The sequence below is a fragment of the Strix aluco genome, chromosome 14 (genome assembly GCF_031877795.1).
Source record: "Strix aluco isolate bStrAlu1 chromosome 14, bStrAlu1.hap1, whole genome shotgun sequence".
NCBI classification, from domain to species: domain Eukaryota; kingdom Metazoa; phylum Chordata; class Aves; order Strigiformes; family Strigidae; genus Strix; species Strix aluco.
This window is the reverse complement of record NC_133944.1, coordinates 4,047,942-4,074,101: the sequence shown is the minus strand read 5'-3', so window position 1 is coordinate 4,074,101 and position 26,160 is coordinate 4,047,942. Positions and strand designations below refer to the sequence as shown.

Here is a 26,160-nt window from a genome sequence, read left to right as displayed (position 1 = left end):
CAGCTGGTGCTGATGAATTTCTTGTGATACTGCTGCCAGGCTTCAAGACCAGACTGAGATTGTTGTCTCACTACCCCACAAGCTGTCAAATAAAAGTTTACTGTGGTCACTGAACCAGTAAGGCAAAGGTTCAGAGCATCACAAGCTCTCTGCAAAGCTCTTCCCCATTAGTTATGTCTGTCCCTACTGTCAGTCCTGTAAAAAATAACCATTTCTCTCAAGTTTTAGTAAATTCAGTCCAGAATTGTAACACCCATGTAACCCTGTGCAGGAAGCTGCAAAACTTCACTCTGAAAGTGTTGTCTTGCTCCCAAATCTGTTCCTGACCTCTCTACATTTATTTTACGTGGGTGTGAAATTCTCTTTGACCTAATTATAATTCCCACTTGGCATTTTGGTGCTGGAAATTTAGATGTAGAGCTGCTGAATAAAAAGTGTGTCAGATGCACTGTGGTCACCTCTGCCTTTCAGAGCGGAGACGAGCAGACAAGGGCTGCAGGCACTGAGATCATTTTACATTTAAACCAGTGTTTAATTCTCGTAACAGCCCCAAGATTGCAAGAGCTCAAAGCCTTACACCCAGGATTAAGAGACCTCTTAAATATAGGCTTGTTGTTGCAGGGAAGGTAAAAGAACAACAGAGTCACTGAGAACTGTTCCTGAAAAACATTTATTTCTGTAATGGGTATATAGCACTGACTCCCAAGCCCCAGTACAACACAGTTTCCCCCTACACATAATTCTGGGGACAATTACCTTTGATGGGAAAAAAAGCCATACAAAGAAGCCCCCCAAACAAACCATTTGGTACCAAACAAACTGTGCCCATGTTATCTCTGGGCCTCTGCTGCTGAACGTTTCATCCTGACTGGGACAGAGCTGCCCTGCTCCATCCCTCAGTCGCAGCTGCAGGATGGTTCACTGCCTGAAGGCCCCAAATAACTGATGATGTGTTTAACTGCAAAAAAAACAGGGGGGACATGGGCAGAGAAGGCTGCTAGGATTCAGCGGCTGCTATTTTTGCAGACATCATTTAAAAAGGAAATCTATGCATTTCAGTTTCACCTCCTGAGCCCCAGCATTAGGAAAGTCAAATACAAACCCAGAGACCAATGTACACAAAATAGTGAACAAGTGTCCAGACATTTCTAAACCCCTCAAGTTTACTGTGCCATGATGACTCCAAAAAACAAAACAACCCCCACATTCGGATCATGTTGGATCTTATTTTTAAGAGGGAGGGATAGAGATGTAGCACATAGCATAGCAACTGTCAAACAATGTTTAAGGCAAATTTATTCCCATTTATTAAGAGTTGAAGAGTTTTTTCTTTGTTCGCTTTGTTGTTTAAGCAATTAGGTGACATCTCAGCTGGACGTTTAAGCTTAGACAATTTAATCAAAGTTTGAGTGAAGTCAACTCAAGTTGATCTGAGCCTAGAACAGCAAAAAATATTATTCCCAAGAATATCACTCAGAACAAATTTTTAAAAAATGAAAACAATCAATGTTCAGAACTCTCCCCAAACTTTCTCCCCTCAGAGACCAGGTTGAACCCAACTAAAACACACAGACATGCAAACATATGAAGAAGGACTCAATGGCAAGCCTCTACAAACACAATGCTGAATAGGACCAAAGCAGAGCCAAACCTAAATTCCACAGATGCGAGAACATGGACAGAGTTGTAAGTAAAAAAATGGAGAAAAAAGAAAACCAGAACCCCAGAGAGGGATGTTTCATGAGATGGAATGGAAAATAAAAGTCCACTGTATGCAAAGAAAGGGAGGTCTTAGGTGCGCACACAGAAAGCTGGGGATTTCAGTTGCCTCATCTCTCGGTTGTGTTAGTTTGTTGTGCCTTTCCCCTCCCTTTGAGATCCAGGTGATGGTGCCAGGAGGTTCGTGCGTTTACTCAGTCTGTGCATCATAATTAGCCCCCCCTGCTTTCTTCAGCTCGTTCTTGATGTAATCCTCATCCAGCTCTTTGTGGTCACTGATCACAAATTCTTTGGCAAAGTTCTGCAAGAGATAAAGAAAAAGCCTGTTTAAAAAGGGGATACTTGTCCAAGTACCTGAATAAAGATGGGTTATCCAGCTTCCTGGCTGTATGAGCTGCATACCCTTATCTATTGTGTTAGGAATGATAAATAGAAAGTGGTGGATGAGACAGAAGACTAGCGATGGCAAAATCCAACACTTAACCTAGAAAAATTTTATGCATCTACTTCTGCAGTCACTGGCTGCAAGACCAAATCCTGCCCTATGCAACAACTCTTCCTAGTGATAAATGGACAGGCTAGGTTAGGTCAAGTTTCCTAAGTAGTCTGCTAACTAAAAAGCTCAAAACTGTTGACCTTCTAACTGCCACTGACCCTCAGCATAATCTTGGGCAAGCCACTAATCCTATCTGTGCCCTTTTTAGGACCCCTTGTCCTAAAAAAAGAACAGTGCTACACTGCAGTCCACTACAGTATCATACCCCACCAGCTATAGGAGGATGCTTCAATTAAAGATTGAGCAACACGCAGATGGTATCAGGAGCAAATCAGTCTACTTCAGTAGATTTACTGACTTCTCAACTATCATACACATCATGGCCAAAACCAACCGTACCAGACAGGCTGCTGGTGTCTTTAATAGGCTCCACTATGCTCTGTGGTCTAATGATCCACAGTGACCTTTAAGGACACGCTTTATTAATACACTTGTGTATGGCAGGGCAGCTATCTTGCTGCTTGAATGCTCTTTGCAAGGTACGGGGGCTGGGCAAGGCTTAGGCAGCATGCTGTGATGTGAGGTTGTGAACAGAGGAAACCTTTCTCCGAGCAGATCGCTGTGAATGGGACCCCAGGGTGCCTTTCGGGCTGTGTCACTACAGTCAGGGATCTGTGCCTTTGTGGGGGCTGTCCCTCCTGCCCCACAGCAAGGGTGGCATGCACGTGTGTGCACAGACATTTCACCAAACATGCACATTTCCTTCTTGCTTTAGCATTTTCTTTCCCTTCCTAACCACAACTGCAAACATTGCATGTGTCTTTTTCCCTTCCCCCCAACCCACAGAGGTTTTAGACAGCATGAACAACACAAGCATCCATTGCACTCTGCAGGGCCAGGGGCAAACTGACAACCAAAAAAACAAAGAATTAAAACCCCAACAGCCCTGCTGCAATGTCTCAGGAAAGCTGCAATGCCTGGCTCCCTCGGTGGCGAGCGCCCCGAAAGGTGATGGAGGCTGCCTGGGAGAATGAGGAGATGCTTTGAGAGAGAAGCTGTCATCTCGTCCAGGTCTCCCTGGCGCTGGAACAGCCCCGGCACAACCATGAAGGGGGGATTTCTAATTGGTTTCAGACTCCAAGCTATGGGAGAGCTCTGTATTTGGCAGCATCTCAAGGGTTTCAGTTTGGGATCTGAGTTGGGTAAAGGAGGGGGTGGAGAAGGATTCAGCTTGAAAGAGCCTCAGCACCTCTTTCATGCGGTGGAAGAAATGGAAGGGAGAGCAAAACAGCTCCCTCCCCCATGCCAGTCTCCCAGGCTGCAGCTGATCCTGTTTCACACTGTAGGAAATCCTCACTACCGAAGAGTCGCTGGGGGGGGCGGGGAGAAAAAAAGCTTATAGCAGCTATGAGAAGCCTTGTCTGCTCTGCTTTAGTTTATCAGCAGCTAAACAAAGTCCTAAGAAATAATAATGGCTTCACAGCACCGTTTGCGCCACGCTTCAATGGTCAGCTTTTCTGGTGTGAGGACAGACAGACATTACAGGCACTCATCCACGCCTTAGCAGAGTTCAGGGAAAATGGGAAAGAAATTGTTTAAAGAAAAAAATCCTTTTTTTTTTGAGATGGGAAATGAAGAGGCAAACTGCCCAAAACATTAGATTTGGTCACGTTCACAAATGTCCTACTTCCAGATCTCCTGTGTGAGATCTCTCCAAAGCTCAGCTCTTGCTAAGACCAAACAAGTGACGTTCAACTATTTGATGCTCACTGAGGTGTGCTACCTACATTATTTTTGAGCTGAGCCTTTGCATCTCTTTTCTATGTGCTGTGCTAACAGGTTTAGCAAATTTTCCTTAACTCAGGAAGCAGATTGTCCAGGACTACCCGACTTCAGTGCTAGTCTTTGCCCTGACTTTAGTGAGAACTAAGGCAGGCCCATAAAATAATTTCTGAGAGGGATTCCATGAAAAGTGTATGTATTTTATAAATGCAGGGAGGGTTTTCTTCAATGCCCACTCTGCAGAATCCAGCTGATTCTGAAATGAAAACTGCAAGTGCACTCATGCATGAACAGAGAGGAACTAAATTATATGTACCATGAAGTAATTATAATTACTCAAATGTCTTGTCAACTAGACAGTTAGCCAGGTGATTCCTGGGTGATGATCTGTGGGCACCAGCCCCTATTTCTTGTCAATGCCATCGAGACACCTTGCAAGGTTTGAACAATCTACCCCTAGCAGTGGCCAGATGGGTTCTGTTCCTGGCCACTCTTAAATATCCTCTTAGCTGACTGGGCCTCCTCTTGTGCCAGATTTCTACCCTCAGAGTGCAGTCTGGGTCACCGCTATTTATAACACTTTGCTTTCTTCCTTTCTGCTGGCAGGTGCTGTCAGCAGCTTCTTTGGTTCTTCATACTGGCTTTACTCACCCAACGTCTCATCCAGCCTGGCCCCAAGGGGAGAAGATACTTCTGGTGAGTTTGCTGCCTGGAACTTCTGATTCCAATATCCTGCTTGACCCTTCTTCATCCATAGCCTCCCTCCACACTCTGAATTCACTGTTTGAGCTCTTTGGGGTTGAGCTTTTGTTCAGGGTGCAAATCATAAGGGGAAGGAAGGCATATAAGTATTTTAGAGACAGTTGAAACTGCCTCCTGTGTCATCAGGGCAGAAAGACAGGAGGGACTCTGTCTCTCAGATCAGGAGATTGGGCACCCATCATCAACAGCAGCACATTTCAGCTGAATGCCAGCTTATTCAGAGGTCACTCTTTTTTTGACCCCACTGAAACTGCCAGAATGTAAAACTACTCCCAACTGATTTAATTGGGGCTGATAGCTAGACCAGGCAATGGTCCTTGTTTGGCATGACTGTCATCTGCAATTAGAAATAACTGATCACAGCAAACCAGCTCCACAAAGCACTGGAAAAACTCCTAGCTTCAAGTGGCTAACAGCAATGCCAACAGGCATCCTACTTCAGCCAGATTTCTGCTCTGCCACCAGATTTTCTTTCTGCCCTTAAGAGATTGGGGTGGGGAAAGTCCCTGCTTTCTCTTCTCTCACACATACCGATATCTAATGCCTTTCAAGAGAATTGCAGAAGTTATAGCTGTCTAAGGCGCAGCGAATAACTCTGATGCTTGGGCCCTCGCTTTGCTGACATGCATCTTCACTTTACACCCTCCACTTCCTTTTCTCATCTCCTCCCCCTATCCCCAAGCTTTTTTATAACTGCAGCAAGCCCTGCCAGTGAATTCTAGCCTTTGTATTCACCCCAGAGTCACCAGCAGCCTACAGATAACAAAAACAATGATGCCATTTATCTTTATCACTCTCATGACACAACAGTGACCACAGTCTCTTTGCTTTGCCCCTCAAATCATTGACCACAACGTAAAAAGTAAGGTTTGCTCATGGTCCTTCAATACACCTATCTAGCACGTGCTTCACTTTGTGCCCAAGTAGCAGAGGGTCACAATTTTGCAATCCAATCCCAGTGTCAACCTCCATGCAACACTACAAAGAGAAAGGGCTCCAACCATGCAGGTCAGGTTGCAAAGAGTGAGTCTGCATCTCTCCCTGGGATGCCTGAAATTTCTACAGCAAGCTCAGTCCAGCCTTTCTCTTCCAGACAACTTTATGGGAGGAAAAAAAGGGTGGAGTAGATTTTCTTCCTATTCCAGGCCCTAAATGTTTAGCATATGGGGCCATAAAATTTCCCTAAGCTGGCCAAGGGAAAATCTGTCTGGTGCAGATACTGTACCAAATAGGTCTGCAGAGACCCTTATAAATCCCAGCATGGGTAGGCCTGAAGCCAGAAGGAAAATCCTTGTATCGTCTACAGACACTTGGGTTCTTAGCAGCTAGGGAGAGTGCCAGGTAGCTGAGCAGCTTCTTGCTGTTTTTATTTACATTGGGGCTTGCAGCAGCCTCCACTGATGTTCAGAGTCCTCAGTTCCACTGTGCTTAATGTCACCACTCCCATCCACTGGTCATCTTATTTTCAGCGCAGATGCAGCACAGAGGAGAAGACATCTCCCATGTTTCTTTTCCACCATGGTATGAGTCCTAGACCTGGGGTCATGGGGAAGAAAGGACATGTCCCATGGCTGCAGCAGAGATATTTTCTAGCAGGGCTTCTGTGAATACAAGGAGAGCTATAAAGTAACAAGCAGCTATAGCAATACAGTAGCATTGCCCTCCACTCTGGCTACACCAAATCTGGTCCAGCAATCAGCTGTCAGAGTCCAAGCTATCAGTAAAAACCCTCTCTTCAGATTTACTCCTTGCGAATTTTTACGTGGACCAGTTCCAGCCACTGGGAGAAGCCAGCCAAAACCTCTGGCAAATGCATCTCTCAGCAATGGGAACTACATTTCAGCTGATCTGCAAATTCTTCCTATCTGTGCTGCATCCCACTGGAAAAGTCACGGGGCTGTGTGTCAGATGTGGGGTGATGAGAAGCTGCTTATTCTGGCCTGAAGAAGTTGCTTATAAAGTTACCACCTTCTCTAGACTAGGACTAGGAGTTCTTGTAAATCCATATCCATTTGGTATGGTCATCACAGTAAAACAGAATATGAAAAACAGTCAAAAAGAACAATTCTGTTTGTCTTCCCAGCAGGATCTCACTCACCCTCCTCAGAAAGACTGTCTCAAAGCCATATAGCCGTTACCGTATGAGTTTGATTTTCTGACTGCCTCTAACAAAGCTATTAAACCATCTTCTGTTTAGGCCCCTGTACTAATATGGGAAACCTAATGCACATACATGGAGTTTATATGGGCTGTATCTGTCCCGAGACCAGGGACAGTAACCCCGTAAGTGGGACCTCCCTCATGAGGTACCAGCATCAGTGCTGTGAGGAATCCAGAGGAAAAGAAAAAGGTGAACAAAAAATGTTGTGGCCATGAGCACCAAAGCAGGAACTCAGTAAACTTGCTGACATCACTAAAGTCAGAAAAATTCCTCACCAAAAATAATAATGAATAAAATGCCACAAATATTTGCTCACAGAAACAGAGCTGTTTTACCCTGAATATGATTTAAGCAAATAATAGAGCACATGACTTCGTGGGGGCAGGAGTGCTGAAAAAAACAGAGAAGAGTCAAAATTTATGGAAAATAAGACTGGCAAAAAAATAACTGGCAAAGGTTGGGGAGTCCCTTTGCTGAGACAGCCCTGCAGGGGAATTCAATCCTGTCAGGAAAAAGACCTCCTCACTGCCTAAGGGTTAAAATCTCCTGGTAGGAAATGCAGTCATGAAGGGCAACAAGTTCACAGAGAGGAAGCAACACTCAGAGGGAAACCAAGTCCTGTTTTCAGTTCTTCGGCATTTACATCAAAACCGGACCACTCCAGCACCGGCTGCCGCTCCCAGCCCCACAACTGTTGTGCTTGAGCTTGTCCTTACTTGAAGAAAAGCACCACAACATCATCCCTCTGCCTCTCTGCAAAGTGAAGGGGGCTGTTCACTGGAAGGTCTGACACTCCTGTACTTAAAACCCACAGCTGCCAGGTTTCACCTTGCAGGAATTTTTATGGCTGAAGCCAACCTCATGTGGGCAGCTGTTCCTAACCATGACAAGCAGCTTACAATAGCCTTGATTTCTCAGCTTAAGCTGACCGACCTGTTTCTCCTGGGCCTCTGGCATAAAAGAGGTCAAAACAACAGCCCTCAGAGCACAGAGAGTGTCCTGGACGGATTTGTCCTGAGGCTGAATGAACCACAGCTTGTGCATATAAAGGAGGTAAAAGGCAGAACTGTCCTTACTGCCAAGGACATAAAGCATGAGTTTAAGACAAGCTTTGGATGATTTCCTTTTTAGCCAAGTAGAAAATATGCCCAAAGCCTTTCCGTTCAGCTGGTATCTACTGCCAGCTGGGTACAACCTTGGCATGACAGCTAGTGATAGAACTGCAGCTGTGCAGACACAAATGCTGGGGGGTCTGCTGCATGCGTGGCTCATCTGCCAGCTCACCCACGTGCACAAGGTGAGACATGCTGCTGCTGAGGACACAGTCCATGCCGCCTTGGAGTTTAAGTCATCCTGGTGTACTGCTTCATAAAGTTCCCCAGCTGTTAAGTTTAGATCACTCTAGATTTAGGTTTAGACTGTACCCCAGAAATGAACTCCCGAACATCTTAAGCAACAGTCTGCAAAGCACGGGACGTTGCATGCTACCACCCCCCACCCCGAGGTCTGTCCTTGGCCTAGACAGAAGCTTAACGGAGAAAAGGTGGGATACTGCATCACCTTACTCCACGTCTCCATTTACACAGGAAAGTCTCCACGCGTTAGCTGTACCCTAAAGAAGATACAGATAAAGACTTGTTCCCCATCCTGGTCTTACTTCTAACCTGCTCTCAGCTGAACTACTTGGACCAGGTCACAGACGTGATCCAAAATTTCCAGCTGAGGTAAAGAGGAAAAGATGGAAAATAAATGGCTGTGAAAAAAAAGCTACTGAATGTTCCTTAAATGCAACATGAATTTTTCTTCAATCCAAAACAAATACAATAAATGCAAAACCCATTTTCCAACAGTGTTAAAGAGGTAATAAGGATAGTCCCAAATAAGCAAGAAGACCTGATTCTCAGCTAGTACAGATCAGGAGAGCTATGGCTATTTGCACCAGATGAGATCCATCCCTGTAATTTTACAGTTATTACAGCTAAAATCAATTGTCCTTTCTTCCTGAGAGATTTTTTGGCAACCTCCTCCGCTGACTATCAGCATTGCTTCCCAAGCCACCTCCCTATAGATTTCAGAGCACCTGCTCCCCCTTCCACGGGAGGAATACAAAAGCGAGGGCAACCCAGTTCCTCTCCTTGCTCTATAATATATCATCCTTTTGTTCACAAACCCGTAATCTACTCTTCAACAGTTAATATCCCTTGCGTTTTCCTTATGGCAGGTGCTTCTAGGAGACCATTAATAATCACCATGTGTGGACACTCTTTATTCTACAGATGCAACGTGGTGGGTTTTGCTTGCTAGGCGGTATTCAAGCTGTCTTTCACTTTGAGTGTCTCAGCGGAAGAACAACGTTTATTGGCGTTTGTTCAGCTCTGAGCAGAGCTCAACCGTAGCTCCTCAGTGCATCTACGACATAGCAGTGAATATAAAGCAGGCCTCCCCTCACACTGGAGCTTTGGTCTTAAATAAAGAGCCACAGTTAGCTTTTGCAAATATTACAAGATAGTGAGAGCCCTTCAAGTTTTACTGAGGGCTTCTCAGACTGAAGAGCTGATGTTCTGGAATCCCAACCAATCACTTCTATATATATCTCACAAAATCAAAGCTGTTATCTGCTGTAGAAGAAGCCTCCTTGTGCCACACCTCCTTGGAAGGAGAGCCATGTCGCATGGGGGAAGTGCACCTATGGGCCATGCACGCAGGTAAAACTGCAGAGAAACAAACTCTGTCAATAGCCTAGATTCAGCATTAGTAAAGAAAAACATTCCCACTTTAGGGTAAACTTTTTCCTAATGATGAACCAACACTGAGTCAGATTTCTCGTTTATCATTACAGTAAACAACCAACTGAATTCTTCTATGTGTAACTCACATCTCAAATAATCTCTGTAAAAATCAGAAGCAGTGGGGTGACTAGGAATGTACTTGAAGGTCAAGAGAACTAGTAAGAGTGAAATAGCTCTGGGATAAATTCCCTCCACTAAATTTCAGTTGGACTTTCTTGTCCTCTTTTTTTTTGACGGATTATCTGCAAGGTTACATGCATAAAAAGAAGAAAATAGTTCTGCTTTTATCCCACTCCATTCAGAGGCACTCAGTTGCACATGTAGAACTATTCAAAATAGTTGTCAAGATAATTTCTTATGGAAAGGAGATCACCACTGACATTCCATTCAGAAATGCTTTGGAGAGGGTTATAGACATGGTTGCTCAATAAAAGCGTATGAAGCCCAAGTTGTATTGTTTTCATATTCTAGTACAGATTAATTGGAATGTGAAAGCTTTTAAGTAACAGCCAAGAAAGGTTAATGTTCCACCAGATTATTAACTCATACAGACTACGAATCAAAGATGAAACAAATGAAATTGCAAATTATATGTAACAGACCTGAGGGACAGATCTTAGAACAGCATTCAGGAATGCTATTCAACTCAACGGGAATAAATTGTCTAAACATATTTTTTAAAAAATCTTGGGCTTAGTGACTCCTATATGAGTCATTCATTCGTACTCTATAATTTCATCTTCAGCTACAATTACAGTTTCAGCTCCTTCACATGAACAGAGATTTGCTTTCCTATCTCTCAGGTGTCATTACTGAACTTTCTTTTCAGAATGGACCCCTCTGCGTAGTTCCCGTTTTGAAACATTTAGCACCAGTGCTTATCTTCCAGAAGTTTATGAATCTATTACATTCTTCATGCTTCTTATCTAAAAATAATCTTCTGTATCATACAAACTAACAATGAATTGAGAGGGACTTCATTCTCATCCTTCATATTGTCCTATTGGGAGATTTCTTTACATAGGCAAGAACACAATTATTGAGAGATTATTTCAATAATCAGCCTGTTCTCCAAGCGCATAACAAATACCGTTTCTCAGGCATTGGAGAGCTGGCCCTAGGCTTAGATGAAAAAGCTAATCTTACTTTAAATACTTCTTCAGAGGAAACTTGCTAAACATTAGCATCTTTTCCATTAAAGTCAGCTTTTCGGCAGCAGTTCTTGCAGCCTTCCACAATTCTCTTCTCTTGTGGCTGTTTCTTGTTTTCACTCACTTGGACTGAGCTTGGAGCCCAACAGAGCAAGCCTGGCTCAGAGTGTGCTGGGAGGCCTTGGCTGAGTCAAATGATAAGCTCAGTTGGGGCAGACAAATTCAAATGAAGCCCTTCCAAGGTGTGTACCAAGCACACTTCTCTTTTTCCCTGACACGCCAAGGACAAACATAAGACTATTCAAATCTAGTTATCTATTAAGAGCTGTTAGTTAATTGGTACTGATAGGGGCCTCAGACTTCAGTTGATTAGGTCCACGAATTCACTGTGCAGAGACAAAAGGCCTCAAGAGAAGTTTAAACAAGGGCGTGGGGTTTTCTGTTTAATGTTACCTGCTTAACTTAATACTGCCTTGTTCTCTGCCATTCAATATTACATTATTTCCATATCAAGGAAGGAGATGGGAAACATCTTAATGGTGACAAGGAGGGGAGTGCATATATTTCCTCCTCATGAAATAGTTAAGAGAGCCTTAAGCTCAAACGTGCTTCTTTATGCCTGAGTGCTCAAAGGGCGGATGTTAAGTCTTCCTAGTAGGAAGACAGGCAATAGGAAACTGTCTTCTTTTTAAAGGATTAACTACTAAATTGAAGGATGATCCAATCCTTCCCCCTCTCTCCTGCTGGTGTCTGTAGAGCTAAAAGCGATGAGAACTGGCGGTTAGAAGCAGAAGGAAGAGGTTACCTGTACTACTTCTTTGACCAGAGTCTTGTCGGTCCCAGTTTTGGCTCTCTGCAGGCCACTGACATCCTCTCCAATCCAAGTGATGAGGGCAAACTTGACTCGCTTGCTCATGGCATCACCGGTGGTGAATCGGACAAAGCCAAACAATCGAACATCATCTGGAGAGACAAAGCAAAAAGGATAAAATGATTAAAACCAGAAACGTCCCTGCCTTGCCGTTGTTCAGAGTGAGACTATTGCTCGCAACTTAAAGACCAAGCCAAGGCACTGATCCTGTGTTATAACACCATCGTTCAGGATTAACAGGGCAATACAGGGGCGCTGCTTATATGCCCTTTGCTTGCAAGGTGTGCTTTGCCAGTGTTAGGCCTGCCTCTTCCTGGGGTGCTCTCAGTTACTGGGAGGAAACTGGCTGTGCTGGCCAGCCCATGCTACATTAGTGTGCTGCTAGTGAGTTTGGAAATGGCTAAAATACAGTCAACGGGCACTTCAAGAGCACAAAGCTAACCCCTGTTACATGTTCAGGCAGATCAGTCACCTGTAGGTCACTGGTCAAGAAGAGAAGAAAGGATTTCCCAGTGTCTCTTTCTTACAGGACAGCAGGATTAGGGTCACATTTTGTAACATATACCCAGAAACTGGCCATTGTGCAAATCTGATCCTTTCCCCTCCTTCCCTTCAGCAACGTTTCTGGCTCACCTGTAGTTCGAGTTTATAAGAAGGAGGGGAGAAGAAGGAGCAAAAGAAAAATCTGCAATTACTTCCCCAGATGTGTTTTTCTACTTCTTCCAAAGCCCTGTAGAGAAAGGCCTTGGATTTTAGAACAGTTCTGATCTTTGTTTCACAGCTGGTTTCTGCTATATCACGCCAGACTGCTTATTTAGTCTGGCCATATGCATAAAAACCTTGTAAACTCCTTGTCTCGAAGAGTTCGTTCCTTCATTGCAGGGTGACTCATCAACCGAGGCAGTTGGACGCCTTCATGATCACAGGCACTTAGAAAGCGTGTGATACCATCCACTCATATCCCCAGCCTCGGTGGCATGCACGATGCTGGAGCCTTCAACCAGGATTGTGCAGAAAAGCAGAGCAGATGGGCAGTTGTGCAATCGTGGAATATACCTAATCATAGCTACTTCATCTGTTACAGGTCACTCAAGACCTTTTAAATGAAATGAGATGACTCAAAACGAAAGAACAAACTTGCTGTTTGAAAAGAATCATGTTAATCCTGGTTACACTTGTTGTGACCAGTTCAACATGTTTTATAGTTATTCGCCGCCTTGACTACTGCCAGGTGAAAACGTAGGCTCCAGGTGTAGTAACGTTTGCCAACATCCCCATCACTGGATCCGTTACAGCACGCTCCATGAACGGTCAGGACAGCCCCAGGAGCTCTGGGGACGGGGGAGAAGCAGTTCTAAATTGCTCATCCCCGGAAAATACGCTGCTAGGAATCAGTGCAAAAAAGTGGGATTTCTCTGAAAACTGACAGATCTCAGAGCTCCTTTAACACTTTGTTTTGCTGAAGTGTGAGTAAAGACAACGTCCCCTTATAAAAGATAAGTTTTAAAGTCTGAAAAAAAACCCCCACCTAAGCTCTCCCTATTTTGTTCTCTATGTACTTTTTTGCCACTGACAGAGGACTACTGGGGAAAAATGGAAAAAGTATGGAGGGGGTGTGTGAGCCAGTACAGCATTTGAAACAAACTCCTCTAAAGGTTTCAAATTTGAAACAAAGAGAAAGAAAGAGATCTTACTCAGAAGAAAAATCCACATGGATCTTTGGAAGGAGAGTAAGAGTTGTGTATCAACAGTGCAGGCAAACAAAATTCTCTCAGATACACTATTACTGGCAAGTACAAGAAACGCACAGAGAGACTCCTGTTTCTGACAGTAAATCCTCTTCCCAAGATTGATTAGAACCATAAATGAACCGACAGCCAGGAAATACCCAAGGTGAAGAGAGACAGTAAATCCCCCAGCGTTACTATTAACAGTTCTATGAAAAAAACTTGCTTTCCCAGATCTGACAGGAAAGGAGGCCACACTCTGCTAAGAATTGTACTGTGGTTCCTATGGGAACACAGTGCTGGAAGGCACTTTAATGTCATCAAGTCCTGGCCCCTACTATACTGTAACCGTGTCGCAGCCTTTCCCATGGACCCATCACTTTCCACCTTGACTATGTAGGTTTTTCATCCCTGCCCCTTCTACCAAACGCTGCTACAGATCCTGAAGACTGCTTTGGAATATGCCCATTTATAATAAAAATAACGCAAAAATATAATGAATGTGAAGAATTCCAAGTTTTTCTGCAGTGCTTTTTCATAGCAATGTAGCAAGCAGGTTGAAGGAATTTTTCTGTCGCATGAACTTTAATTTGACATGAACCCACAGATCACTGGCAGCAGCAGGATTTGCTTCTCAGCAGAAAGGTTGGAGTGTTTTCCCATCCTGTCTGAAAGCAGCTTGATCAGTGGCACTGAAGAGAGCCAAACCACCAATTCCATGTGGGCTTTTATCTATTAGATCACCTACTACTCAGTGACTATGAGCAACTCTTACTTCATCATGTCAGGTCCCAGTAAGTTTAATGAGCAACTAAGGTTGGATGTGGGGCTCTGAGTCACCATCTTGGGCAGGATTTACCTGGGGCTGGTTTACTTGTGGGGGCTTGAACAGTTACACCCCAGCTGCGTGCTTCCTCCTCCTGTCTCCCCACAGTAGGCAGAACAGGCGCTTCAGCTGCCACAATTTTCAGTCCAGTGTATTTCATATAAACTACCCATATGTGAGGCTTTAACTTGATGTGCCAGTCTGTGAATTGCAGCAGCTGAGGAGCATTTCAGCAGCTGCAGAAAAAGCCAAGAGGGAACGTGAATTGGAGCCCTGAGCAATTAACATGTCTCCTTTCCTAAAAGGGCAACAGGGACAGATGTGGAGGTTTTTAGCGCTAGTTCAGCCTGGGTATGATCCCCTCCAAGTGCAGGCCAAAATCCCTGAGCAGAAGTGGTTGAGTTTCACAAGTAGTCTGAAGCATGTTCAGAGTGATAATGGGATCAAAACGCAAGTTCTTTTATACTCCCAGATTTCCTGTTTCACAGTTAATCAGTTCTACCCTGCCAGATCACCTCGCTGTGCTGGAAGTCATCAATGCCAGCAGTGCCAACTCCCCTAGAAATCTCAAGGCATTAATATCTACCCCCCAGCCCCTGCCTCTTCATGCTTACAGTGGGTTTAGGAATTTGCTGGGTGTGTGGGAGAGTGTAACAAATCATAGAGAGACAGTAGATTTCCTCTGAAAGAGGAAATCCTGCCTAGCTCTATGCAACCACCTTCCTAGTCACTCAGCCATGAATTTTGGGGCAGAGAGAAGCAAATAATAGATCTGGGTAGAACAGAAATAGCAGTCTTATTTGAGAAGATCTCAGAAGTTACAAACAGCGGAAATTAACAACATTAATTCCTACTAATATCACTACTCCTTTAAGTATGGTTGTACAGCATGACAATAGGGCTATACAAACAATGAGAAGTACAATGAATGCCTTAATGAGCATCACTTAGTATTTTTCTCCAAACCCCTTACTTATCAGTAGGCAGGATTTTCCAAATATACTGATTAAGCTGCCCTTGGCTGTCAACAAAGCTCGATGCCAAGCTGCAGAGATTTCCTTGATGGTATTCTCCTGTTTTTCATCCACTCAAACCCTTTGGTTCAGCTGTACTAAAAAATTCCCCATTAGATTAAAATGCACTGAGTCATCAGTAAAAGATAATAGCTGCAGGAATGAAATACACTGTGAAAAGCATCACGGTTCTGAGTCTTACGGCTCTGAATGGCCAAGCCAGAGACATGCCAAGATAAGGCCACTGCTCCCAGCTTCACCTGCCTGCTAAATCAAGGTCACATACAGCAAGGCAGCTGATGGAATGATCTGCTTTTGTGTTGTCCAACAATGAATTATTGATGGCACATGACAGGTTTCATGAAGGATTTATTTTGTTTGTTTCAATTGGATTAATTTTAGATTAATTTGTCAATTTTCCACCCCTGTAGTCATGTGACTAGAAGTGCAGACAGAAAACACTGGTTTTTCCCTCTTTAACCCTGTGCTGAAGCCCTGACATACGTCTGATGTAATGCTGCCTTGCACCATGCAGACATGGTCATTAAGTCCTCTAAGACAAACACAAAAAGTTTGGCCCCCAGGGCATGCTTTAGTGGGGCACCAAACCTTCTCCCTGTGACACAGGGTGGCTGACACGGGTACAGGGTACTCAGGACACAAGTGCATGGGGACAATGACCCCACGCTGACTTCTCCAGCTTTCTCTGGTCCAGTGAAAGCCCCGGCAGCGTTTCATCAGAATGAGTTGCTGCTACCCCAGTGACAGTGGTCCAGTAGTGGTCTCTCCCCTGATCTGGTTACATACTGGAGGGCAGAGTGGGAGAAAACAGGGGATCCAGCTAATCTTTGTTCCCCTTCCCTGAAGAAAGGAGCAGTTGCGTTTGTCAGCCAGAAGTAAGGGCCAGGCAGGCCCCAAATCAAAGGACATGCAAAAGATACAGCACTCTTCTTTACCTGCTCTTATGCCTAGCAGAAGATGGTAAAACGCAGGACCCACAGCCATGCTATTTTAATTAAGCATCACAAAACTAAACTGAATGCAAAGAGTTACTATTTCAGTGCAGAACTCAACCTGACGAGTTACTCCCACAAAAATGAATGAGGATATTGCCTAAAACAACCTCCTGTGCGTTGCAAGGGACAGTCTAAGCCACAGCTCCAGCTGGCAGCCAGGAGATCACTGTCAAACACACGCCACTTCAGCTGACCCTCCCACGAGCACGACTTTCACAGCGAGCAGGGAGGGCCCAGGAGCAGGGAAATGCTGCAAAGACAGTGTGAAATTCCCATAAGCCACCCATGGCCCCAGGTCTTCCTTTAAATAGATATTAAGGGAAAGCAGGCAAGCCGAACATTAAAGAAGAAAAAAGCAGTAGGAGACTGATTTACAAAGCCCGTTTTAGCAACCTAAGATGTAGCCAAATACAGATAAGCACCTACCTCATTATATGTCCTCGTGCATTTTTACAAATCTTTCCTACAACTTAAGGTGCCAACATATTCTTGGTGATCACTCAACTCTTAGCTCCTAAATTTTATATGCAGGCCAGGCTTTATAGGACAGTTGTCGTAAGCCCAAAAGAGCTTGCATTTGTCTTAGGAGCCAGTTCTATCTCTATTTCCTTCCTATTGTTTTATGTCAACCAGAAATTATTTTATAGGGTATTTATTTCAGACCAAAGATTTTCAGTTCTTCCTTGTGCTGAATGCACAGAATGGTTTTGGTTTGATCTTTGCAGACACATGAATAACTATCCCATTTCATGCTGTCACTGCAATTATTTATCTGGACTGGGGCTTTCCAAATAAAAGGCTCATTATTTCTTTTGTCAGAGATGCACTGAAAAACAACTGTTCACATGTGGCATGGGGGGAAATACAGTCTCCTGACCTCTCTGTTACTTAATGGCAGAATACATACTTTAAAAAACATTAAAGTAACCCACAGACAGAGACAATGCAATGCTCTGCTGCTTCGTAGTACAGAAACTGAGGCAAGCTGTCTGGTACAGTCAGGTATCACACAAAAGTTTATGTGGATGTTTTTGACCAGACTTTTAGTTCAGTATCTCAGTTGTATGTCATTCTACTCTTCTCAGCAACAGCATCACCAGCCCAGTTATGAGACTTTGCAATTAAAAACAACAACAAAAAAACCCAAGAGTCCTCACATCCTTCCGTACAATAACCTTCAACTCTTATCTGTTTCTGGCTTCAAATCCACCAGCTCAGCTCTTTCTTTTTTTTTAAAAAGTGTACTGATGGCACGTACTACTAAACAACAAATTAATGCTATGTCTGGACTCATGCCATCTGCAGAGGGAAGAGCTATAACTGTGAAATAAAATGGATCAAAAGCCTTGAATTAAGTCCTTGTTTAATGCCGACGTAATCTGTGCTGTTAAGCCCAACCAAAACAGTCCTTAGCCAGAAAACACAGGGGGTGTCTACACTGTGTGTTTAATGACCCTGACACAATTAATGTCCTCAACTTTGGTCTCCAGACTCTTTGGATCAGACAAAGGCCAATGCAGCCCCATATGTCGGTCATTACTCAGGACTGCAAGAGGAAGTGCCACCAGCAGCCACCTCCTAATCGTGTAAGGACTTGACTGTGCCAGTGGTTTAAATCAACCCCCTGACTTGACTTTGGGATAGGCTGGAGGAGAGGTGTTCACACATCTGGGGGACAGAGAATACTACTGCCTGAGACTATAGAAGAGTCTACAACCTCCCAGCCAAAGTGTTTGAGTCGTCTTGTGGCCTGACACAAACCTTGACAGAAAGAGCATGACAGTGACTGATACACAAAAGTCCAGGGTTCAGGCTGTGCTTGCAGCATAACCCCGGGACCCTGAACAAAAGGGCACTGAAGCTTTTCTTACCATGTTTTCTTCCTCTAAGAGTGGCAATTGCTGTTCTCAAACAGTGGGATGGGAAAAGGGTGATAGTTTGATTATGCAGTTCCTTAACTCCTCTGCTAGTACACAAAGCTTAGTAAAGAGTTTAGGAAGGAAAAGCCTCCACCCCAGGATATGTGCCATGTAGGTCTGATGCTCAATGTGTATCTGAGAGTAGAGCAGTGAGAGTAATGAAACCCACACAAGGTAGAGGGGCTGCAGAGCACTTCCTGGCTCAGGGCACGGCCCTTGCCTGCCCAGGAGCTCAGCACCCCACTATGTCATGTGTTCCTTCAATGGCAGCCCACAGAGCGTTGCTGCAGGTTTGCAGAGAGCTGGTTTCTAACAGTCTTTTTGAACTGCTACTTCCATTAAAAGAAGCAATTTCAGTTTCTTGCTTTTCCCTTTGTCCTCAACCACTCTTGTTCCCCGAGGAGGTTGGCAGAATCAGGAATGGGTTGGGCCATGGTCTGCATGAAAAGAGTTATGTATGGGGGGAAGAAAAAGCAAAAATACAACCATGCTACCAACAACCCCCTCCAGCCCTTCCTAACCTCTGTCATTGCATAAGGCAGGATATCCACCACAGGCAAATGTCTTCCAAACTGGTACAAAAGACCTTCTTGGTCTCAGAGCCACATGAATTAGCACACACTGACACCGCCTGCTCTGTAATTTAATGCCCTGGAGGGAAGCAATATGTACCGCATGCCGAAGGTGCTTTTAATAAGAATGGTTATTAAAGAAAGCAGGGAATGCAGACGTTTGCTACTCAGAACAGCACTGAAATAGATGGTGCAGAAAGTAGAACAGAACAAGCTCTGACGGAGGGGCTTGGTGATGCTTTGCATGCTGAGGTTTTCAATTCCAGCTCCCGCTCTCACCTTCAACCACCAAATTATGCTCAGCTTCTACCAGAGGCAGCTGCAGTACTTTGTGCTTTCAGGGCAGTGTTTTTCACAAAACAGGAATTCAAAACAAGGAAGGAAGTTTATTCTGATGCCAGGGTTTTTTAACCTTTTAATCACATTTTCTGAAGCTGTTTGCATTGATAGTGGCTCTTCTCCCCTCCTGCAAAATGTAGAAGGAGATGGCGTGTGGACCAGGAGGGAAGAGATGTAGCAATAGGAAGGAATAATAATTCAGCAGCTCTTCCCATCCCTTCACACTCTTTTTTACTGACTTTGTTTCACTAGAAATATTCCAACCACCTCTACTTCATAGTAACATTTGGCACCTTTCTTCCAGATGGGAAGGAAAGCTCTAACTTCACTGCTGGCACGAGCCTTGTTTTCTGACTACGTCTAGTGGTCCAGGCGAAGGGTTGCTGCACAGATGGAGGCACCGAAACTTGCATCTCTTGCTTCCCCAACTGCTGCACTGTAATTCGTGGGTGGAGGAAAATCCTTTCTAGCACTTAGCCAAGAACCCGGTACCTGAATTTCCCTAGTTCTTTAAACCTCCAACAACTGTGCTCCAGAGGTAGATTTGAGGAGCAGCCCCATACCAGGTGCATGGGAAGGAAGAGGGAAAGGGAGCAATGGAGCAGCTATAAGGGATTTAGCTCCACATTAAAGGCTAACAATAGGCCACAGTCGCCCTTTATTTAACTCTCCCCTTACCACACTTATGCCTAAAATATGCAAAATTTCCTTTTTGCTGTAAAAATGCTTCAGTATTGGGGCCAGCTTGGCACTTTGCTGGTATAAAACAAGGTTTCCTTAAACTCTGTCTGTTTTAATACCCTGTTTATAAATAAGGGTTTGGCACATGCAAATGATGGCAAGAAAACAAAACTGGCCACGTTCCAAAGTGCAATATGTTCCTCCATTAGTTGTTATACGCATCCTACCCAGCCCAACCGGTGCCTGCTCTCTGCAAAAGCCTCCCTGCCTGCTTAGCCACTGGCTAAAAGTATTGTCTTTGCTACAGAAGGGAAGATAGGAACTCTTCTTGAGAGGGTGCCACTCCAGACAAAGCATTAAAAATCAGTTCAGATAAAATAAGACATTGACTCCTTAAAAAAATGAATGGGGAGGGTTCCTCTGCAAGCCCCAGATGTCTGGAGACCCTGGAGATGCTCAGTTATCTTGGCCACCAGGGGAGACGGAGAACATGGCACTCAGATACTGAAGCCGTTGACCTCCCAAGAAAACTACTAACCCTTCAGATAACGTTGGCATGAACTTCAAAAGTACTGAGCCCTGGGTTTCCCCATGTGCCAGGTAATTGCTTTTTTCCTTATGTTGCCCATTAAGAAGAGTTGAGCGGGAAGGAGTTCTTGCAGTACAGGGTATCAGCTCTTCTGACATCACCTACAAGAGGATCCTTTTCAGTTTTGAGAATTTTCCCTGCAAAGGTCTCAAGAACAGCTGGAAACAAGTAGCTGTGTTAAGTCTAGCAAGACCTCCCTGCAAATGTCATAGCAGAGCAGTCCGAACCATCTTGATTCAGTGGCTGCTTTCCAAGGGCTAAAATGTACTTTTCTCCTATGATATTTATTGACTGATAAATATCAGTCCGGTCCTGCCCTCATTTAAGTTACTGGAAGTCCTCCCCTCCAGCTCAATAAAATACAGCCCAGCCCTAGGGCTTGACAGACCAATCTGGACAGGCACTGGCGTTTCAATAGCTGTGGGACTCTGAGCACAGCGCCTCGGGACTCGCCCCACCTGGAGAAGGGAGTGACTGCTCAATACACCCTTCCTTCACAGTACAGATACCGAATCCTAAAAGTACAGGTTAACCATCATACCTGATTGTAGAGTAACTAGGTAAGTGAGGAAGACTTTGTTATAGTCCAGTATGAGTTACAAATGCTTCATACCTCGTGTCACTTGGTGACATTGTTAAATAGCAGCCAAGGTAGGAGGAAAAGCTACACAATTCCCCCCTAGAAGTTATTTTGAGAAAAATCAAAGCCCACATTTCTAAAACACATCAGAAGTTAAGATCCGATGAAGTTAAATATTCCTCAATTTATTTTCATTTTCCCCAGGCTTTGTTTCTCTTGTTAATGTTCTACAACTAACAGTTCAACAATCAACTGCCACGTTTAAACCTAGAGCTGCAACTGTTGCGGTTGTGCAACCCCACATATAGGATTGTTTTCTGTGCTGTATTGTTCAAGCCGATCTCTGGCATAACCACTCTCTTCTCGGGTTTCCTGTTCTTAAAAAATCCGAGCAAGCCTTCTAACTGCAGCTACTTTAGCGCTATGAATACAATTTATAGAATTTTATTGCAAAATTATCTGTATGACTGCATCTTTTTAGCTGCAAAAATTTGAGTCTTTTTTGCTTTGAAACTGCAGTACTAAACAAGGAGACCATTGCTAATCGAGCAGTGTATCTTGTTTATAACCGAGAAGCAATGAAAAATTGTGCAAAGGGGGGGAAAAAGCCCAAAGGACCTTAAGTCTAAGGGTGAGACAAAGGAGCGGCTGGACTATGGACTTCAGGGAGTTGCACTCTGGAGGGTGGAAACCTGATCATGCAGGACCGGGCAGACCCGGGGAAGCAGCAGCACTAATTCCAGTTTACCCAAGTTTTCTCCCATCCTTTCCCCCCTTGCACCGAGCAGCAAGAAACACGGCAAGGTGCCAAAGCAATCAAGGAGCTTACCTGTGCACTTCCTTTTAAAGGTTTCATAGTCTACCCCTTGGTCTCCAGGGACGATTGTAGAGCCATTGTATTTAAAAGTCACCCTTTGGGGGGGGAAAGAGAGAAGGGGAAGAATACATTTAAAAGTCGTCCTTTGGGATGGAGGAAAGGGAAGGCGAATAATATATTGAACAATCAGCCATTAGGAAGGGAAAAGAGGAGATGGGGAAGAATATACTGTAAGAAGACATCCTTTAGGGGGAGGAGGGGAGAGGAGAAGGGGAATAATAAAAGTCAGCCTTTCGGGAGGGGGAGAGAAGAAGGGGAATCACAGAGCACCGGTGCCTGTCCGGGAGATGCCGGGGGCCACCTACCAGTTCACCTCGGTGGCATCGTCCCTGACGAGGTTGTACGCCTCCCTGCACGCCTCCTTGTCGATTTTGGTGGCCATGGGGGCGGCCGCGCCGGGGAAGGGGGGGGGTGGGGGGGTGGGGAGCGCGGAGCGGCGCGGAGCTGGGAGGGGGGGACACACCACCACCACCACCACCACCACCGCCGGGGCTGCCGCTGCTGCCGCTGCTGCCGCCCCGCACCGCGCAGCGCCGCGCAGTGCCGCGCAGTGTCGAGCCCGCTGCCGCCCGCGGCCCGCGGCCCGCCTCCGCCCCGGGCTGCCAATGGCTCCGCGGCGGGCGTTGGGCCGGCCCCCCCCCGCCCCGCCCGGCCCCGGCGCGGGGGTTTCGGGGTGATGCAATAGCCCGGGGACGGGGTGGGGGGGTGGGGATGGGGGGGGCACCTGTGTTGAGGATGCGAAGCCGGGGCGCTGCCCGGGCAGGGGGGCGAGGGGCTCGTCCCGGCGCGGAGGACCCCCCGCAGTGATGCGGAGTTTGTTTGGGTTTTTTTCGGCCGGTGATATTTTTCCAGCCCCCCCCGATGTTTTTCCAGCCCCTGACGGCCGGGAGGAGGAAGGAGGGAGCAGAGATGCGCAAGATGGAGCAGCCGCTGCCCTGCGCGGCGGGGCCGGGAGCCGGGCCCGGAGCACGGGAGGGAGCCGGGCAGGACTGAGAGCAGGTAGGCGGGGGGCTGGCGAGGAGCTGGCGAGGGGCAGTCGGGGGACTGGCGAGGGGCTGGCGAGGGCTGGCGAGGGCTGGCGAGAGGCAGTCGGGGGACTGGCGAGGGGCTGGGGAGGAGCTGGCGAGGGCTGGCGAGAGCAGGCAAGGGGCTGGCGAGGAGCTGGCGAGGGGCTGGCGAGGGGCAGTAGGGGGGCTGGCGAGGAGCTGGTGAGGGCAGGCGAGGGGCTGGCGAGGGGCAGTCGGGGGGCTGGCTAGGGGCAGGCGAAGGCTGGCGAGGGCTGGCGGAAGGCGAGGGGCCGGCTCCGAGCGCTGCTCGGGAGCCTGCGGGAGGGGAGCATCGTCCCGCAGAGCCGCGGGTGGGAGCTGGGCACCGCTCCCGTCTCCATCCAGCGCTCTCGGGGGGGAAGGGGGGGATCTGGGAGGGTGACTGGGAGTCGTGAGAGCTCGGTGCTGCTTCAGGGGTGTCTGCGGGCGCGGGGTACCCGGGGGCGTGTGCGGGAGCGTGTTTTACCCCGTTTCGGATGGAGCGATCTCCCTCTACCGGGCTGCACCGCGGGCTGCCGGCTCAGAACGGAGCCTAAGCCAAGGCTATGCGCTGGTGAGAGCTGCTGGGCTTTAGACCAAAGGGTAAGGGTTGTCTCTAAGACTGCACTTCAGTCCCGTGCCCACGGAAATAGAGACAGGTCCTCTGCTTTGCGGCTTGAAATTAATGTCACCAGATGTTGTTGTGCCCAAGGACCAGAGTTCTAAAAAACCAGTCCTTGTACATGTTAGTGGGTTTCTGCCCTAAACGTGGGGGGCTGGATATTGCAAATTTAATAAAAACTGCATTTCGTGATAAAAGGTATCACAGTTTGTTTCTTTTAAAGTTTGCAGTGAGATGTTTGTCGTTTATTTCACGCCAATATGTTGTAAATATGAAGTCTGAAACCTCATTACCACACACTTGGTCTTTTCAGACATCTCAAGGAACAAGATCACCAGAGCATGTGCTAATTTTAAGATACATCATTTGCTGCTGTACAATAAGAAGCCCTAATCCTGCATGCAGCTTCTTCCAGGGAGAGCCCTGAGTGACATGAGGTTCCCTGTAGCATCAGGGCCCAAAACGCGAGCGTGTTGCTGCAGTGCATCTCTGTGATTAGATGAGGTCATAGGGAAGAGAGAGATATTTCTCAAGTCAGTCCAAGTGTAGGACACGGCATCTGGGTCAATCACACTCAGTATCTGTAGACTGCAGGCTCTAGATGATAACATAATCACACATTAATAGTTCTGAATTCCTATTGATTTTCTTTTGGAACTGTCTTTAGGAACACTTTTTCTTTTTTAAAAGCTTTTATGCTGACCATTATCTACTCATAAACATATTTTTTTTTATAGTCTGCATTTATCATCCTTTGGCACTACCCTGCTGTTGTTTATACCTGTAACAGCTGCTGGTTGTCCTTGTCTCTTCAAGATTGTTCCTTAGCTTCTGATGTCTCCTACAGCAGAGGCGGGTGGCTGAAATGTCATTTCCCTTAGAGGGAGAAAATCTCAACCTTGTTTTGGTCTCTGACCCAGTGGCTGGAATGTTTGAATTATATTCATTAGGAACTTCATGCCTCACACTTTTAAGTGCCAGATTCAAATCTCAGAAATACATGCCGCCTTCTCTTTGCTTCTCTTCCTTGTCTTTGACATATTTTCATGGATTTTTTCCTATAATGCACGGAGGAATAAATATTGTGCTCAGCTTTATCAGGCTGTAATTGGAGAGGGGAAAACCTACTTGTCTGGCTTTGGTGAATTCTGATTTGCTTTTCATATGGGAGTTTTGAGACATCCATCTTCCACACATGGGTCTTTTCATCCTGTGCAGGAAGATGTCACTGGCCTGACAGAAGTGTCTGTCCGTCTCACAGGAGTCCTCACAGAGGAAGCGCAGAACAGGGAAAGTGAAAGGATTTAAAGAGGACTTATGGACTTCCTCAATAAAATGTTGGATATCTGGACTGACCTTCAGCTGTCTCGACTGTACTAATGAAGTTCAAGAAGGGCCTCAGAATGGGTAGAGGGAGCTGAGCAAACAGGATGGCTCTGCAGAGCGATGGTCCTACAGGAGGCTTAGCTGTTCTAAAATATATCACTAGTGCCTTGCTCCTGGGGCTCTTTGCTGTCACACCTTTTTGCTTCTTTTCTGATCTTTCTATGTGGCTGTCCCCAATCCTGCTTCTCCATCTCTTGTATTTTCTATGCAAGGGCAGAAACAGCAACAGAGAGAATAATACCCTCTCTCAGGAAAAGGCTGCTGTGAATTTGCAGATCACAGTTACCATTAGGGTTGTCACCAAAGTAGCTTTTTACTCAAACAGTCCAGGAATTGCAGGTCTTTATCCTGGGTCCCCATGGTCACAAGGGCTACAGAAGAGACCGAAGCTAGCAAAAACTGCTTCTCGTCTTTGGATGAATAATCAATTAGATTAGTAGAGACCCATCATCATCCTCATTTTTTCTGGGTTGGCTGATGAAGAGCAGCCCTGCAGAGAAGAACTTGCAGGTACTGGTGGATGAAAAGCTGGACATGAGCTGGCAATGTGTGCTGACAGCCCAGAAAGCCAACCGTGTCCTGGGCTGCACCCAGAGCAGTGTGGCCAGCAGGTCGAGGGAGGGGATTCTCCCCCTCTACTCTGCTCTCATGAGACTCCCCTGCAGTGCTGTGTCCAGCTCTGGGGCACCAACATCAGAAGGACACGGACCTGCTTGAGTGGGGCCAGAGGAGGCCACGAAGATGATCAGAGGCTGGAGCACCTCCCTGAGGACAGGCTGAGAGAGTTGGGGGTGTTCAGCTGGAGAAGAGAAGGCTCTGGGGAGACCTTAGAGCCGCCTCCCAGGACTGAAAGGGGGCTACAGGAAAAATGGGAACAAACTTTTTAGCAGGGCCTGTTGCAATAGGACAAGGGGTAACAGTTTTAAACTGAAAAAGAATAGATTTAGATTAGGTATAAGGAAGAAATTTTTATGATGCGGGTGGTGAAATACTGGAACAGGTTGCCCAGGGAGGTGGTAGATTCCCCATCCCTGGAAGCATTCAAGGCCAGGTCGGACGGGGCTCTGAGCAACTGGATCGAGTTGAAGGTGTTCCTGCTCATTGCAGAGGGGTTGGACTAGATGACCTTTAAAGGTCCTTCCAACCCAAACCATTCTATGATTCTATGAAGAACAGACACAGCTGCCCAGATGCTACTGCCCCAGTGCTGGAGCCGTGACCTGCAGCGGAGGGATGGACATCAGCTGGGGTAGGTGA

General features: G+C 46.0%; 2 protein-coding genes across 4 annotated transcripts in view; one reads left to right on the top strand and one right to left on the bottom strand.

Moving 5' to 3' along the window:
- The window catches only part of KLHL36 (kelch like family member 36), a 100,965-nt gene that overhangs the window by 57,456 nt on the left and 17,349 nt on the right, over window positions 1–26,160 (top strand). For 2 of the 3 annotated variants that reach the window (XM_074839306.1, XM_074839307.1), the window contains 2 exons: window positions 4,604–4,693; window positions 22,744–22,869. The gene's annotated coding sequence lies outside the window, so the exon portion shown is untranslated. Of the gene's footprint in view, window positions 1–4,603; window positions 4,694–20,408; window positions 20,425–22,743; window positions 22,870–26,160 lie in introns of those variants that run through there. The other variant, XM_074839308.1, reaches the window with a different exon arrangement.
- On the bottom strand, window positions 652–22,341 carry COTL1 (coactosin like F-actin binding protein 1). Its single transcript, XM_074839309.1, has 4 exons — window positions 22,176–22,341; window positions 21,823–21,905; window positions 11,666–11,823; window positions 652–2,020 (listed from the first exon to the last, which is right to left on the bottom strand). The coding sequence occupies exons 1-4, from the start codon at window positions 22,250–22,252 to the stop codon at window positions 1,910–1,912; spliced, it is 429 nt and encodes a 142-aa protein (XP_074695410.1). The 5' UTR covers window positions 22,253–22,341; the 3' UTR covers window positions 652–1,909.

Bases quoted from the DNA above. Each gene is read 5' to 3' on its own strand.
- COTL1 (XM_074839309.1), bottom strand. From the start codon at position 22,252: ATGGCCACCAAAATCGACAAGGAGGCGTGCAGGGAGGCGTACAACCTC. The intron at 21,906-22,175 runs GTAGGTGGCCCC...CCCCCCCCAAAG, and splicing joins GATGCCACCGAGGTGAACTG to GGTGACTTTTAAATACAATG. The intron at 11,824-21,822 runs GTAAGCTCCTTG...TTGTCTCTCCAG, and splicing joins CTTTAAAAGGAAGTGCACAG to ATGATGTTCGATTGTTTGGC.